Source organism: Mastigoproctus giganteus, chromosome 14 (genome assembly GCF_048544385.1).
Source record: "Mastigoproctus giganteus isolate SK-2022 chromosome 14, ASM4854438v1, whole genome shotgun sequence".
Lineage (NCBI taxonomy): Eukaryota > Metazoa > Arthropoda > Arachnida > Uropygi > Thelyphonidae > Mastigoproctus > Mastigoproctus giganteus.
The window spans coordinates 25,665,284-25,683,239 of NC_143588.1; the positions used below are offsets into that span (position 1 = coordinate 25,665,284).

General features: G+C 37.7%; 1 protein-coding gene across 2 annotated transcripts in view; it reads right to left on the reverse strand.

The window, feature by feature from the left end:
- Stacl (SH3 and cysteine-rich domain-containing protein) overlaps positions 1-17,956 on the reverse strand; it is an 876,542-nt gene that overhangs the window by 357,377 nt on the left and 501,209 nt on the right. For both annotated transcript variants that reach the window (XM_090388808.1, XM_090388807.1), the window contains exon 11: positions 2,350-2,495. In XM_090388808.1, the coding sequence (XP_090244934.1) occupies positions 2,350-2,495 (146 nt within the window). The remainder of the gene's footprint in view (positions 1-2,349; positions 2,496-17,956) is intronic.

Sequence of the window (17,956 nt, forward strand, 5' to 3'; positions counted from 1 at the left end):
TTTGAGCTTCAGATGGATTGAAATCAATTAAATTATCTTTGCCTCACTGGAGAATTACCTGGAGATCAGCATTTAAGAAATTGGTAGTGGATAATCAAGAAGTTGAAGCCATTTGTACAGGGCAAGGTTTCTCAAAGTGGAAGGTGGAATGCAATGTGCTATCGTCAGCAAAACTATGGATAGGATTTCCAGTCAATGGAAGAATGTCATTATATAGTAAAAGAGCAAAAGAATAGGAGAAAGAACTGAACCTTGGAAACCAGCATTAGTGGAGAAGTCTGAAGACAGAGCCATCTTCCATTACCAACAGTGAGAGAGAAAACTGGATACACAATTACATAAAATAGTTGGCAAATGATAAGATGGAATCTTATTTAGAAGACATTTATGCAAAATACAATCAAAAGCCTTTGAAATATTGAGAGCAACTGCTTTGTTTCGCCAAACTTTTCCGATGAATTTGTCCATAGATGGGTAACATAAGTGAGAATATCACCAGTGGATCAACAGTGACAGAATCAATACTGGTGATCATTGGTCAGATGGAAGGTTTCTAGATGATTTAAGAGTTGGCAGTTAATTGATTTCTCCATTACTTTAGAAAGAGTAAAAGTACATGCAATGGGATAATAATTGGATGGGAGGGATTTGTCACCCGTTTTTGATGTGAAAACATCTATGGTGGCACTAAGGTAAAATCGACTGGTAATGAAATTTTCTTGTAACAGAAATGACGCAGTTGACGTCACTTCCTAAATAGCACTAACGATGCTAACTCAGTCACTAATGTTGATTCGGTAGAGCCCCCATCCCACCCCCAAAATAATGTAATTTTAATGAACATATCACATAATTGAAACTAACGCTAATTTACCTTTCACTTTTTTTATAAAATTGTTAATCTACTTTATATTACTGTATTCTAATTGTTAACATAACTAATTAAATTCTTTATTATTATATTTCTAATTGTACGGTGATGACCCATGACTTATTAATACCCTAACCTTGTAGGCTGTAATGGGTATTTATTGTCCACTGTATCTGGTTGCGTGCAATAAAATATTTATTATTTATATAAATATTTTCTGTTGCTCTGTGCCCCAAAGACTATAATTTTGTAAAGACCAAAATGGAGGCCATACTGAACAAATGGAATTTTTTTTTTTTTTTTTATTTATGTAAGTCCCTTCCATTGTGCTAGCATTAATCAAAATATATCTAAAATGGTGTTGTTGTGTACAGTCAAACATGTCCTTACTCATGGGCCCTACTGTACTATTTTGTGAATTGATAATCACCAACAACAATTTTTTAACCATTGTTGGTCACCTACTGTTAGACTCATATTTGATCCACCCCACTTTGAACTGTACTGCTAATTTTTTTTCACCATGGCATATGATAGATCAGATGTACCAGAAGTTGCATCATATCATCATGGATTTAAATGGCTCTGAACCCAACTTCTATACATATCTAGTGAAAGCATGTTTAAATCTGTTCATTTATCTGAGAAAGAAAACACAAGAACAAATGGGTTTTAAAGTAATAATATAATAACATTATGAACCTATAATTTTGCATTTGATTATTAAAATGACCAAATAATCAAACGAGATTGTAATCATAAATTTTATTGTCCTCCTTATTTCTATATGAGGCTATGAACTTTTCAACCCCTCCCCCACCATACTGTACATGTCATTTTAACTCTCCATAATAAACAGAAATACTGTTTATAATATTTTGTATCAGTGTAGAACAAGTTTACTCATTGAAGAATCCCAAAAACTTGCTACTATCACTTTTCGTTACGGATGTTATGATCCAAACTTTTACTTTCCTTAAAGAGAGCATCAGCTTCAGTACTTCAATCAAGGGCACTGTTCTACATTTTTCAAGAGACTTTGGGTTTTTAGAAGTAGGATTTTATTGATATTTTCTTAGGAATAAAGGACAAGCTCTTGTGTGACATACATAAATACTCATTCACGCATGCTAGGTGAGAACAACAGAGTCTGAATGAAAAAAAAAAAAATAATAATAAATAAATAAATAAATAAATAAAATAAATAATTCTCACTGCATGCACCCGGTATGTCATCAAATCATACATAAGATGCAGGGGAATTTTAGTCAACATTTTCTAGGAAGAATTGTTGGTCTCATGGTCCAGAAAGTGTGCTATGTAAAAAGATGAGGCAAATCATAAAATAAGCTCCCTTTGGAAAAGGCTGCTTGATGATTATATCCAAGGCACCCTATTCAAGACTCCTTAATTTATTATCATTTTACCTCATAATCAACAGCTACTAGAATTAGTTTTTCATGAAAGATAACACATACCTCTGAGAATCTCTCTGCAGTAATCACATGCTGTAATCTTTTTATAAGTGTATTCTTGGAATACATGAGCAGCATCCAGGGTTGTCGGGGTTGCTGAAAGAGGTCTGGTTTGGCTTTTGTTGTTCTTTTTTTCACCAGAGTCATTTCTTGAAATATATTAAACAATGTTTTGTAAGATTATCTTAGCATTACATTTTTACATATAATTACATAATCTTAATATTTAAGCAAGCATTATATTAGTATATTAGCAGCAAATGATGCAAGGAAACAAGGTTAAACAGCATCGGGGAAAAAAGAAAAATCCATTTCATCAATCGATCCCCCCCTCCAATAGTTTGTCTAATTGTTCTTCCTTTCAAACTATTCACTTCACAGCAATGGATGAAAGCTTATTCCAACAATCAAACACCCATTGGCTGAAGGTAAACTTCTGCACATCTATTCTGCCACCATCCTTCCTCAACCTGAATTTATACTTCTCATGTGTGTAGTCTCAGCAAGAGGTAAAATGCCATTTACAGCTTACTCAATCCATTCAAGGCCTTAAACACCTCAATATCAGATCACTTCCAAGTGCTTAGTCTCCACATGCTGCAATTTATAAAACTCAAGTCTTTCTTGGTAAGAGCACCCCTTTGTTCCCCTCACCAATCTTACTGCCCTTCTCTGTACCTGGTCCAGCATCTCTACATTCTTCCTAAAATAAGGCCTCCAGATCTATATGCAGTACTCAAGATGTGGCCTGACCATTGCCTTATACAATGGGATAATCCACCTCCTTATCCCTCCTAGCAAAATTCGTACATATCATTGACAAAACCCCATGGGCTGTCTTGGCACAGTTACTAAGGATAACAATTAGAAAAGTTACCATTTTTAATATAATAAAAAGAAAAATACCTTGATCAGTGTTTCAGGAAATGTTGATATGGAAAATGGAAAAAGAAAATTTTGAAAAACATTTTCTTTTCTTTTCTGAGGAAAAGGCTTAGTGCTTATTAAAAGTGATATGCCTACAGTGAATACTGACTGCCAATTGATACCGAGTACTGCTTAGCAGAGACCTCCATAGCTGAGTGGCCAGGAGTGGAGAAGCACATGCTCTTTGAGTAGACGGGGGTCCAAGCTCCTGACTGCTAAATACAGTTGATCTGCCAACTTGTACTGGACCAGCATGGCAGATTATGGTACATTTCCCTCAACATGAATTGTTGAGGAGGCTTCCATCCTGCAGATTTATTTATTTATTTACTGCTTAGCATAAACTAATTGAGTAGGTGAACTGTCAATGGGATAAGTGTGCAAATGAATTAATGGGATCAATGTGCAAATTATTAAAATGAATCAAGTTGAAATTTTATGATGATAGCAGTAACATAGGTGCACAAAAAACTATATCAAGAGCTAAAACTGCAGAGATGTAGTGTCTTCATATCACCAATTTTGGAGGGGAAAAGACAAAAAATAAACTATATTTTTTGTCCCCCCCCACCCAAATTTGCAATTTTAAGGCACCCAATTATATTGTATAATAATTTAGGCTTAACATGGCCTGGTGATCAGGAGAAAGAGTTCAGTAGAACATGCTCTTTGAGTGGACCATGTTTCAGGCTCACATGACTGCTAAATGCAGTTAACAATTATATTCATGATCTATTCTAAACTCTTTTAACTTGGTGGCCATGTCAGAGTACAAAAAGAATTTAAGATGGAAAAAAAAAAAAAAAAAAAACCACCATTAGAAACAATTAATATTAATATTTTCTGAGGGAAATATTATTAACAATACAGTTCATAGGGAAATAATATTTCCCTATGAACTATACAACCAAATCTTGGGGTAGTGAGTGGGTGAAAATAGGAAACAAAAATCCTGAAAGTAGGATTTTTGTTTCCTACTAAACAAACAAACTTACTACTTACAAAAATCCTGTAATGAATTTATTTACCACTAAACGTTTTCAATTAAAAATAATTACCAAAGGATCAAAAATATTATGCTGTAAGAAAGAGAGAAAATTAAATATTTAAATGCATTATGTTACTTTCATGTAACACAAAATTATATTCTCTGAGCAATGCAGACAGGCTGCCAGGAAATCATAAGGGATTTTGTCAATGATATACAGGAATTTTGATAGCAGGGATAAGATTATTATTCCTTTGTATAAAGGAATAGTCAGGCAACACCTTGAGTACTGCATACAAGTCTGGAGGCCTCATTTTAGAAGGATGTAGATCATCTGAAATGGGTGCAGAGAAGAGCAACTAGATTGGTGAAGGCTACAAAAGGGTGCTCATACCCAGAAAGGCTTGAGTTCTGCAAATTGCAGCATCTAGAGACTAGGAACCTGCGAGGTGATCTGATTGAGGTGTTTAAGGCTTTGAATGTGTGAGTAAATGTAATGATGGGATTCATTCTCTTGCTCTGACTATGAACATGATGGCAGGGTATAAATTCAGGTTCAGATGGCAGAATAAATGTGTCGCAGGTTGCCTTCAGCCAACACGTGTTTGATTGCTGGAATAAGCTTCCACCCATTATTATATTTAGCCATATGGTGCAAGGAAGCCTGAGACTTTTGCTGTGGAAATGCAAGTAGACAACTACTGGAGGGGATGGATGGATGGATAGGTGAAATTGATTCCCACACTGATGCTGTATAAGCTTGCTTTCTTGCATAATTTGCCACTACTAATAAGTGAAATGCCATTGATTCAATATATATTCACTTTTTACTTAAGTCAAAGTAAATGCAACAAGGCATCATATGTTTAAGAGTATAATTAATCTATATAATATTGGTGTAAATACACCATAGAAAACTCTTAAATGAAAAAACTACGTTTGTAGTGTAAAACGGCATCATTTTATCTGTATCTCATATTGTACTCATCCTTCACAAGTTGCCATGTATTGCACTACCTCAAATAAGTAAAGCTTCACTAAAAGAGAAGACTATTGTTACTTATTCTCAGTGGGCACCACCACCCAGATGGCATCGTTTCAAGGCTTGTTGGCCTTTCATCAGCGGGTGGGCAGGTACCCCGGTATTGCAGACATGACAATCCAGTTGTGAAGATAATCCCACAATATGAGAGATGCCAAAGGATGAAAGGCCAACAAGCCCTGAAACGATGCCATCTGGGTGGTGGTGCCCACTGAGAATAAGTAACAATAGTCTTCTCTTTTAGTGAAGACTCACTTTTTACTATAAAATAAATCACAAAATTTGTATGATGGAAAGGAAAACCACAATGTGAAAAACTGATAAACTGTTAATTGTGAAACTGTGAATCTGTTAAACTGATAATTGGAAAACAAAATCAGATAACTCTACAAAACAACACTCAAAATTTGAGAATTTTACTCTGCCAGTGTTCACTGTACTGATATCAGTATGATACTAAGGAATTTTAATATTCTTTTATTTAATTCCATGGGTATTATAAGTAATACTACAGATGCTTTTACAAAGTCTATAAATATAACTTATAAATATTATAGTGTAATACATAATGAATTTTATAACATAATACACACATATATAAATACATACAAACAAAATACTATAAAAAAGGGAACAGAAAGAAAAAAAAAAAGAAAGGGAAAAAAGTGGGAAAAAAGGGGAGGGGGAAGTAAAAAAAAAAGGAAAAAAAAAAAGAAAAACATTTATGGACAAGGGCCACTGAAAAGTACCCAATGACCGTAATGAATATAGTGATAAAAAAACAGCTCTTATAAAGAAAGGCTTCAGTTTTGCAAATTAGTGTCTGGAGATTAGGCACTTGCGATGTTTGTTTGTTATTTGGTTTTTAGGAGCATTAGCAACTAAGGCCATATTGCTCCGGGATATGCGGTGGTCATTCCCTGACCTTTCCGCATCCTCAGTATTTCGTGGTGACGGGCTCGAACCCCGGTCTAATCAAGAAGCGTGTGCTACGCGCTGCTGCTCCTTCCCACCTGGCTACGGAGGCGCCATGGCACTTGCGAGGTGATCTGACTGAGGTGTATAAGGCCTTGAATGGTTTGAGCATGCTCAATGCTGATGGGATTCTTCCTCTTGCTCAAAATAATCACCTGAGAGGCATAAATTTAAACTGAGGAGAGACAGTTGTAGGATAGATGTGCGGAAGTTTGCCTTTAGCCAGCGGTTATTGCTGGAATCTATCGTTGTAGAAGTTGATAGCTTAAATAGAGTCAAGGCAGAACTAGGCAACATTTGGAGTGAGTGGATGGATGACATAAGGATTTTTTTTTTGGCTAACGCTATATAAGCCTGCTTTCTTGCATCATATGCCTTTACTAATGCTAATATAAAAAAATTATCAAAATTATACATAAATGTACAAATAAAAATGAAAAAGATAAATATCATGAAATATCACACAACCCCTAATGTCAACCATCAGGATTGCACGAAAATGAGACAATAAACAGCCTCTGTTGGTAATGCAAAGTACATGTCAATGAAATGTACAATTGAAAAAATGAAATGGGAAGAATTTGAAATAAAAACTAAAGGCTGAAAGGATATAATGCTTTATAGAGTTTAATTTACTGTTGATTAAACCTAGAAAATGGATATTACAGTATGCAGAATAATGAGTTTTTAGCCACAACCTGGAGTCAAGGTGGACTGACTTTTTTTTTTCTATTTATTCATTTAATTTTTTTTTAAAAGTGTATAACAGAAAATATATTGAACTAAACAAGCTAATTTTAAATAATTAAAAACAGTCAACAGTGTGGTCATTGTCAAAGAGTATTTGAGTGAGTATACAGGGCTCAGTCAGATGGCTAAAATCTGTAACAGATATACATTGTTCATGTCTAAAAAGGACATTCAGTTAAAATGTTTGATGGTTAAAACAGTGTTGCAGTCCCCACACATAGGAGGGTCATCTGCTCCCAGAAGAAAAGAATGCATAAGACAACTATGTCCTTTGAGGAGGCAAGCTTGAACAACTTCCTCTCTACAGTTCCTGTGCAGACTAGACTGCCATGTTTGGATCATAGGCTTAATCTAATACAATTTGTTTGTGACCTGTCCATGCCATGTTTGTTGACATGGGGAGTGTGATACATTTTTTTTTATTACTTGCCTGTAGTCTGTATAGGTGACCAGCAAGCAGTATTATTTTGGGATTATGTTTATCTAGTTGCAGCATCTGCCAGATCATTACCCTTTATCCCAATGTGGTTTGGAATCCTGCAGAAGCAGATGTTGAACGTCGATTCGTAAAGAGAACATAACTTTTGCTGAACCCTGGACAGGAATGAATGAAGATTATATCTCATCATCGATAAGGCCCTGTAATGTGCTTAAAGAATCTGTAAACCATACACCTTTGGTAATTATTAATTTCAAAGTGGTACAAAGCTAGCCCTACAGCATACAGCTCTGCAGTGTACATACAACTCCCGGAGAATCTTCTCAGATACCATGCTATTTGGAAAAACTGCAACAGATCCACAGATGATACCGATTTCAAGCTATCAGTGAAGACAAAGGAAATCAGAGTAATCAGATCAATGGGCAGCATAGAGTTTTAGGTAGATGGATGGTGAAGTGCTGGCGTTTTCCTGGTTATTAATGGAGAAGTTGCATGGTGGAAAGTGGGCATGGCAGAGTGGAAGAGGTTGCCTACTGGACAACATTGTTTACCATCATGTTAAGCTGTCTGACCAGCTCTTGAACACAAATACCAAAAGGATGGTTGACAACTGATGGGTGTTATAGATTTTCCCATTATGGTTCAAAAATGGATGTCCATGTAGGGTGATCTGACAGGGATTCCAGTTTAAAGGTATATTTAAGCGACAGAGATGGTTCAGTTGTTTCAATGTATAAACTCTGGATAGGGTACATTCTAAATGCAATGTGGATGGCTTGATGGCAAACCATTTCTTGCAGATGCATACACCCAGGACCCACAATCTAATTTATATTGGACAAATGCATAATATAGGTGGAGTAAAATGTAATGGTCTGCTACCCAAATATTGGATGAGATGGCAAGTAAAAGGTTCAGTCCCCTTGTGCACTTTGTCCACAGTTGATGGATATGTTGTATGAATGTCAAGTTATTATCGAATTCTGTCTCAGGTACTACTGGAATGATTTTTTTGTCTGAGCTTTAGTTGTCGTTCACAGTGAAGGTTCCATTTACAACAAAACAGTATGCAGTCTCTTCTGAGATGAGAACTTGAAACCATTAGCCATTGTCCAGGAGGTGAGATGATTGTGGCTTGTTGCAATTGTCATTTAGTGACTCTCATATTATATGACAGAGAAGATACTGAAATCATCAACAAATAGAGCACTTTTCATTATTGTTCAGTAATAGAATTAACTTTGATAGCAAAAAGCATAACACTTAGAACTGACCCTTGAGGAACTACTTCCTCTTGGCAAAAAGGTCAAGAAAGAGAACAGACATCACACAAACTTGGAATGAGCAGTTCAACAAAAAATTTTTAATAAAAAGGGGTAGGCAGTTTTACATGGACACACAAAAAAATTCCAAATTTCCAAGCCGTGCGGCATACACTTTTTCCATATCATAGAAAATTGGCACCAAGTGCTCCCATTTGAAGAAAGGCATCTTAAATAAATGTTTCCCATCTTATTATATTGTTCTTCCAGAAGCCACTGGAAAGGAGGTAATTTGCTTCTAAATGCTACTGAGGTGGGCAATGACCATCCTTTTCAGGATCTTAACACAAGAAGGTTGTCAGAGCAACTGTGGGGTAATTATTCAGAATTTTTGGATCATTTCCTGGCTTGGGGAAGGGAAGCACAATTGCCTTATACCAGAAATCTGGTAAATGGTCATCAAGATCGATTCTGTTGAATAGACAGAGCAGCCAATCCATAGATTCAGATAAAAGATGTTTAAATCATCTCAAAATGGATGTTATCAGGCCTGATGGCACTCACCTAGAGACAGTGACACTTTCATTTCCCATTCTGTGCAAGGCTGATTGTTACTCTCACAGATATTTGAAGACAACTTCAAATGCTGCTTTTCAACTTCTTGTTTGAAGGCTATTAGATTATCTGTGGTGAGATGATGAAATCCCCCCCATGCCTTGTTTTGGGCCTTTCTTGCTCTGCTGAACAGAATAAAGTCCCAAACAGAAAAAAAGACTAATCTCAGATCACTTGCAGTGCCTCTGGAATTCAACCCACAAAGGAGAAATAACAAAGAAATTCTTCCCCCCAGTCAGCTTCACCTTTCCCAAGCCTCCTCTCCCTGGTACTCAAAGAGAGGAGGCTTGGGAAAGGATTGCAAGCAATCCTTTTTATTAACAGGACACTGATCATTCCAGCAAAAACTCAACTCTATGGGTATCGAACCACATCTTTTGTCATTGTGGAGATGAGTCCTGGGCCCACATTAAGTATGAGTGCCCCTCCTATGAAAACTATCAGTTACAACTATTTACAGTAATCCGAGGAACTCTCCGCAATCAGGAGCAAAATCTACTAAATGACAGGGATAAATATATAGCGTTCACTTGATTTGCCCAGGCTGTCTTCACCACAAGGCATGCCAAGCTCACCGCTGCTAGGAGAGTCCAGAATACACCACTCCCTGCTAACTCCTTCGGGAGTAGAATAAATGTAAAATAAATGTAAAAATGTTTCTGTGCTACAGAAACAATACTGCAAACCCTTTATGGGTAGGATTCATGCTGATACCCAATTTAGGGTATAGGGTCACTGCTGGCACTCAACTGGGTGCTAGATCAATTATTCAGAATTTGGGGCACCTGCTCCTGCAACTTTTAATCCCCCTCCCTACCCCAACTTTGCTTAAATCCATGGTGGACTGTTCACTATTAGTCCAACTTTCTTTCACCCCACAGTCTGACCTCCTCCTCTCTTATTCCCTGTGAACTCTTCAACAATTTTTTTTTTTTTTTTTGTGGCCTCTGTCAGGAAGCTCAAGTGACCCTGGCAGAGGCCAGCCAGAGTATGATGGGCAGCCTGGCTCATCTCCCAGTGGTGGTGGCAGGCAACATAGGGTTCCATTAGGGGCCCTGTGAACAAGAAGCGAGAGAAACAACAGAATCCAACACAATACTATACAGTCAAACTAAAAACAGAGCTTAAATATCTAGGTTTGATCTTAGACAAAAACCTTTCCTTCACCCCTCATCTAGACCAACTCAGGATTAAGATCATGAAGTATGATGCCCAATTCTCAAGGGTTGCCCGGAAGGACTAGGGCTTGAAGAAGCGAACGCTCTCCCTCTTCTATAAGGCAGTTTTCATCCTGGTTATCGCCTATGCCTCTGGAGTACAAGAATGCCAATACAGTTGTAAACAGATCGCACCTAGGAACTATCCAGCACTCTCTTCTCCTTCTGTCCTCACGTGCCTGTTGCACTGTAGCATCCATGTGCTCCAGGTCCCCACCGGACCTGGAGATTGTTTATCATGAGTTGCTCTACCAATTAGCCAAAGGAAGAGCAGTTACCTGTGCCGGTTTCACCACTGACCCAGCAAAAAGCATCCCCCTCCCCCATAGTTCTCCTTCAACCCATGCATGGTACTAAGTATTATAGGTTTTGATACCTTTCGTGTTTGGAGTTTTCATAAAAAAATAAAAAAATAAAATAATAGAAATACTGAAGAGACTTAATGAACATCTAACAGACACCTGGCAGACCTTAACTAAAGGCACTGTCACCAAAAGATTTCTCCCAGATGTCAGGGCATCCTATCCCCTCACACCTGGCTGATTTTCACCGGGACTCTATGCTACCTACCTCCTCACTGGACATGGCTCCTTCCAGAAAAAAACTACATGACTTCAGAATTTCAGACTCACCCCGCTGCCACTGTGGAGAGGATCAGACGTGGGAGCACCATGCCCGCAGCTGTGAAACCTAAGAGGACTTTAGGAGGATCCTAATAATGAAACTACGCTTCAACTGCCAAAACCAAGAACACCTCACCCTACAGAATGAAGAAACTCACCGAGCCCCGACTCAATTTGCAATGGACTTATTTACCAAGCAGAAAGCGCTACAACCACCATAGTATCAGAATCAATAGGTCAAAACAACCATGGCTGCCAACTGTTGCTACACACCGTTGAGCCATGGATGCTAACGCCTTGGACCGACTTGCACAAGACTTGACCAACAAACCATCCGGAGTACAGAACCCAACTTGATCCCTCACATCTTGAGTAGTCAACTGGTCTCCCCACTTGGTTGGGACAATACAAGCAGTGCAATCAAAGACAGGGTCCTCACATACCTTGACAAATTCCTCATCATTGACTCCTGGACCAACTTCTCCCCACCAGATGAGACTATCTCATCAAGAAGAGACCTAACATCGGTCCCTGGACTCGACGATCCTATCTTGGACTCACCGTTTTTACCTCCCCACTGTTTGTTTTCACGGACTACTGGACCAGCCTTCAGTCTGGATGCGACATAGACTCACCAAATGGAGTCCCAATGACGACCTGGACTAGACCTTCCCGAACATGACCCATCCCCCATAGCAGCACTCACGCTGCTGGATTTCCACCAAGTTGTGGGCTCCTACTGACTGGCCGTGCTAGCTGTACCTATCCTGCACTTGTGGGGTATCTCTTTTTTTTTTTTTTTTTTTTTTTGGGGGTGGTTTAATCTGGTCAAGTCTACAATGAGCAATGCAATTAAAATATCTGGACATTATGTTTGATGGATTGTTAACTTTCATCTCACAGGTTTCATATCTATCTGAGAAGGTGAGAATTTATTGGGATGATACTTGAATCACTAGAGTCGGCTGGGGAATAAAATGTAAGGTGCTGAACTTATTATGCGAATGTGTATTTATCCCGATGGTAATGTATGGTGCAACAATTTGGTTTAAGCATGCAAGTTGAAAGGTATTTGCTAAGAAGCTCAGTTCAATTCAAAGAATAATGCTACTTAGAATGTGCATGGCATGCAGGACTGTCGACTCCAGCTTTGCAGGTTGTGACTGGCAAATTTCCTATTGATCTGCATTTGGTGTATTGTGCATTAGCTTACTCTGTCTGCCATGGCATTCGCGGTTCTTTTCTGAATACAGAGGTGGACATCTTTGCAGATCCCAAAAAGGAAAAGGCAAGAATCTGGGAAGCTCTGGTAAATGTCTGGCAGGAGAACTGGAGTGTCTGTGATAAATGGCAGATTACAAAAACATTTTTCTCAGATATAAGAAAAACTGCATCGATCAAGTTTAAATGATTTGCACCAAACTTACAAGCTATGTTCTTATTGACTGGTCACGGTTCGATTGCTGCAAAGTTGTATGATTTAGGAATTGCTGAGAGATCTAGTTGCCATTGTGGTGAAAGAGAATCACAGGAACATATTATGTACAACTGTGAGGAGTATAGTGATCTAAGAGTGATATCTCGGTGAGTAATCCCAATCTTACAGCAGAAGGCTGCGAGATGATTCTACTTGGTAAACAGGAGAACTTCTTGGCTTTCCAGGACTTTGCAACTGCTATATTTGTTAGGCAAAAGACACTTCTGCATCTGGAAGCCTTGTATTGGTAATCTGGTAATGCAGTATGGTGTATTGCTGGATTATACAGAATTCTGGGTGAACAGGAGAGGGTATTGAAATGCTGCTAAATTATCTATATGACAGAGGGGTTTCCATAGATTGGCTTTGACTACCTTAATTAATAAATGTAATGTAAATCTGCTAAACATAACCTTCACTAACCTAAATAAATCTGGCTTTTACAGAGATGTAATCATCACGGAGTTGAATGCAGAGTTTGGGGAACCCCATCGTTGCATTACAAATAACGCTGTACATTATACACTATCTGCTGTGCATTCTGCATTCCACCACAGTTTTGGAAATGATGGAAACCGAGTTGTTATCTTCACAATTGCAGTTTCCACTGCCTGGATAATACTTTCTGTGATGTACTTAAGTGCATCAATAATTGGCTCCTTGCTGACTGTTGTGTTATTAAACACTGCTAGATGTTTGAAAGCATTCCAGTCAGCATGACTGACCTTCCACTGTGGTCTCCTCAACATGTGGCATGGCCATCCTTTGCAGACAGTAGATATCACAGAGAAGGGATCACTTTCATAAAGGTTGTCTTCAATCTCCCATGTACACACAGGGGAGAAGAGAAGGGGAGCATAGAGAGGTCAATGGCAGTTAAGTGTATGGGTAGGCATGTGGAAAAGATATCAGAATCCACATTTAGAAGCACCAGGTCATTGTTTCTGAATACATGTTCAGTAGTCCAACCCCATTCATTGATGTCAACAAAAACCCACAGAGTATTATGTTCACTGAAATCCCCTAGTAATAGAAAAGGGGATGGCAATTGCTCAATGAGATCATCAAGGTGTGCCTGGGGATTGTTCCCAGGTAGAAAACAGTTAGAAATCTTACTGTTAGACAAACTGCTACTGCCTCTAAGATGGTGTTAAGTATCCCACACGAATGGATTCCTCTATGGGCAGTACCATCCATGGCTCTGTCTTTGTGAATAATTGAACAGTTACAGAAGTAAGGGGTCTCATTTGCATTTACACCTAATTCTGTTTTTACACGATAGATACGTTCCTGAAAAATACGTTTAAAAAAATTCGTGTAAAAAAAGACATTGTATTTATGGAAGGAAAGACGATTGGTTCCGGATCTAAAAAATCAGTAAAAATAATTAAAAAAAAAAAACACATAAAAATATTCTTTTTAAGCTTATTATTTTATTTCAACAAAATACACATGTAATAATATGTAATGAAAATGTATTAAAGTAAATTTGTATGCATATGAAATGAAAAAAATTCTTCATGAACAAAAAAAATCTGTTTTACACATAACAAGATTTTATTCATTTTCACTTTCTGATAATAAACGGCGTATATGTTTGCGTACGACTAGAATATCACTAGAAATGTTGTGGACATGGTCTTCTTCCTCTATTATGAAATTCTATCTGTGATCTCTTGAGAAAAATCAGCACGAGTCTCCTCTGGTGCTGATGTTTCACCGGTTTTTACGAACGAATTCAGTTATTAATCGTTGTGTTCGTGTTTTGGTTAGGCCGTTATATAATTCTCTGTAAGAGGCTGTCAACAACTTCAGTTCACGTTGAAACTTCCCAGCGCGTTCTTCATTAGGGTCATGTTTGACAAAATGATTACCTAATTTTCTGGCCAGTTCCAGACCTTCTTTTATTAAATCTGCATTTAGAACAGAATCATTTTCTTCATTATCACTACGTTCTGTGGGATAAGGAGTCCCAAGGACAATCTCTAATATTTCATCTTCGCTTAGGGCTTTGTCGGTTAACAATTCATCAATATCTTCAAACGATAGATCATCGAATCCTTCTCCACCAATTTTGTGTGCCATTGTAATGATGTTGGGAAATTCGGTCGTATTAGGGATGATGGGATCTTTGCTTTTTACACATTGTGGCCAAACCGCTTTCCAACACGCATTTAAAGTTGCTGGTTTTAATTCAGTTAGCGCTAATCCAACTTGATTGATACAATCCATAATTGAGAATTTCTTCCACACATTAATGACTGTTAGTGTTTCATCATTCAGTTTGTCCAAAACGTGTTGGAATGTTCGTTTTACGTAGTATGTTTTAATTGTCGCAATTATACCTTAGTCTAGCGGTTGTATCAAAGATGTAGTATTAGGTGGCAGAAATAAAATTTGTATGTTTGAGTGTTCCAAGACAGGATGGCCGGGTGCATTGTCAAGAAATCAGAAGAACTTTAAATTCGAGACCTTTCAAATTCATATAACATCTGACTTCTGGGGTGAAACATTTGTTGAACCATTCTGTAAAGATAGCAGTTGTCACCCAGGCCTTCTTGTTTGACATCCAGTGAACAGGCAGTTTATTGATATCTACACCTTTCATTGAACGTGGGTTTAGGGCTCGATTTACCAGCAGTGGTTTCAACATACGATCTCCTGAAGCGTTGGAGGAAAATAACAAGGTCACACGATCCTTAGCTACCTTAAAACCACCAGCAGTTTTCTGCGATTTGGCTACATACGTTCTGTTCGGCATTCGTTTCCAGAAGAAACCAGTTTCATCTGCATTCCACACTTGATCAGGAGTGTATCCTCCGTCTTCAATAATTTTTGCAAGTTCCTGCGGGAATACTTTAGTGGCCGGTTCATCTGCAGATGCAGTTTCACCTTTAATTTTTATATTAGGAAGAGCATTCCTTTTAAGAAACCCTGTCATCCAACCTGTACTCGCAGAAAATTCATACTTTCTGTTTAACTTTCTGTTTTTTGTTTGAGATGAAGTGCTTGGCTTCTTTTCTTTAATCTGTCTGTAAATTCTTAGTGCTGTTTGCTTGATGGCATTTCCATCTACTGGTACTGTTTTTGTTATGTCTGATCTTCTATCCATATTATCAGAGCCTTTCCATTTTTTCCTTGACAATATCTCTTGTATATGATGATGAATTAACACTTACTTTTGTTCCAGAACATACCAACTTCCTAATTGCAGCTTCATTTTTCTTAATAGTTCTTACGGTAGCTTCATGTACACCAAAATGCTTTCCTACAGATGTAGCCCCTTGTCCAGTTGCAAGACGATCTAAAATTTGAATTTTAAGTTCCAAAGAACTCGCTTTCCTTTTCATTTTGGTAATAGGCGAATTATTCGACATTATATAAGGGCTACCGAAAAATATCTCAGTTATAGTTAATAAAAAAAGTATGAAAAATTTGTAAACTTACAATTTATTGACTATAGGCAAAATTAATAAATTTATATGTGCACAAATTTCACTAAAGATTCTTTCACTTTGAAATAGAGCTTATTACTAAATATCTTTCGAAGATACAATGCACGAATACCGTAGATGTGCACCAAATTCAATAAAAACGTTGATGATTCATAGATACCTAGACGTACACATTGGTAACCAAAAGCACGCATTTCAAAACGCACACACTAGCTAATCCATCACACTAATAAATAGCTGATAATCACACTAATCTATTGGTGCGTGTAATATAGAAATGATACTAATATGCCACAAATAAAAAAAAAATTCTTAGAATTTAGGCAAAAAAAATTCATAGAAATCGTGTTAAATCAAAATGACTCGTGTAAAAAGAGATTGAAATATTTATTTTGAATTCGTGTTAAATCAAATTCGTGTAAAAAAAGTTCGTGCAAAAACAGAATTAGGTGTATATACATCTCCTTTATGCAAGTATAAGTAGGATGGCTTATGCTTACACATGAAGACCTTGATGTCATCACTATTCCAACAGAATCCATGGCAATTATGTGGTAACAATTTAAATGTAGTCATTATTTAGATTTAATGGGTTTGTCTGATGGCTTCTGAAGGGCTGAGGGTTATTTTTACACAGGATGCTGTCTTACGTCCATTTCTTCTTCCTCTGCATAAAAGTTAAACTGAGTCATCTGGTACCTCTTGAATTTTTTTTTTTTTTTTGGCTTCTCTTTCCCACTTGGTTTTGGAAGTGGTCGAGCACTAAGTGTGATTTACTGATATTGGAGTGGCAGCTGATTTTATTTGGATGGGCTTATAAGAGCTTAATAAATAGCATGCAATGGCAGTAAATGACTCTCGCGGTGGAATAGTCATATCAGTTTACATCCCAATTCACTAACCTAAATAAATCTGGCTTTTACAGAGATGTATTCATCACGGAGTTGAATGCAGAGTTTGGGGAACCCCCACAGTTGCACTACAAATAACGCTGTACATTATACGCTATCTGCTGTACATTCTGCATTCCATCCTGCAACTTTCTCAGCATATGTAGGCTTATTACTATTTGTTAGCTTCATTGCTATTCCTTGCCTCCTGATAGGATATGTTTAGCCTTGAGTTGTATCTCTTGTTCTTTCTTCCACCATTAGCATTCTCTTCAGTATGCAGGGAGTTGGCAGTTTATGCATACAGGTTTTGTAACTGAACAGATTTGCGGGTGGTTGGTTGGTGGAACAGACTTCCATCCCTTGTGGTGGAGGTAGATAGCCTAAATAAGTTTAAGGCTCAGCTGTACAGGTATTTTGAACGAACAGAGGGGTGAAGTGGAAGTGGTTTTTTTTTTTTTTTTTGGCTGATGCTGCATAAGCTTGCTTTCTTGCATCAAATGCCTCTACTAATGCTAATGCTAACATCCCATTATTTTGTAGTCCTTTGCACCATATTGAGCACATGGAAGGGGTACTCCACGACAGGCCACTCGTTGAGTGTCTATAATTTCGACACTTGAAGAATCTTAAGGGATTTGGTACATATGGCCTTACTTGGCAGTGCAGGTACCTGCACTGCCAAGTATGGGCAGTACATAAGGCCATACATACGAAAGCTGTGATAGAATTAGGAGATTGGCAAGTTGAAAGTAAGGATGTGGTTTCCAGATTCCCATCCCTACGGACAAATATTCTCTTTACAACAGTCACTCCTTGTGGCTTAAATTCAGAACAGATTTCTTCCTCAGATCCTAGAAGATCACACTAAGAGATCATGCCACAAGATGAATTTAGTGTTTTAGGTGGGGTAACTGTAATTGGTATTCCTCCACAATAGAGGCGGC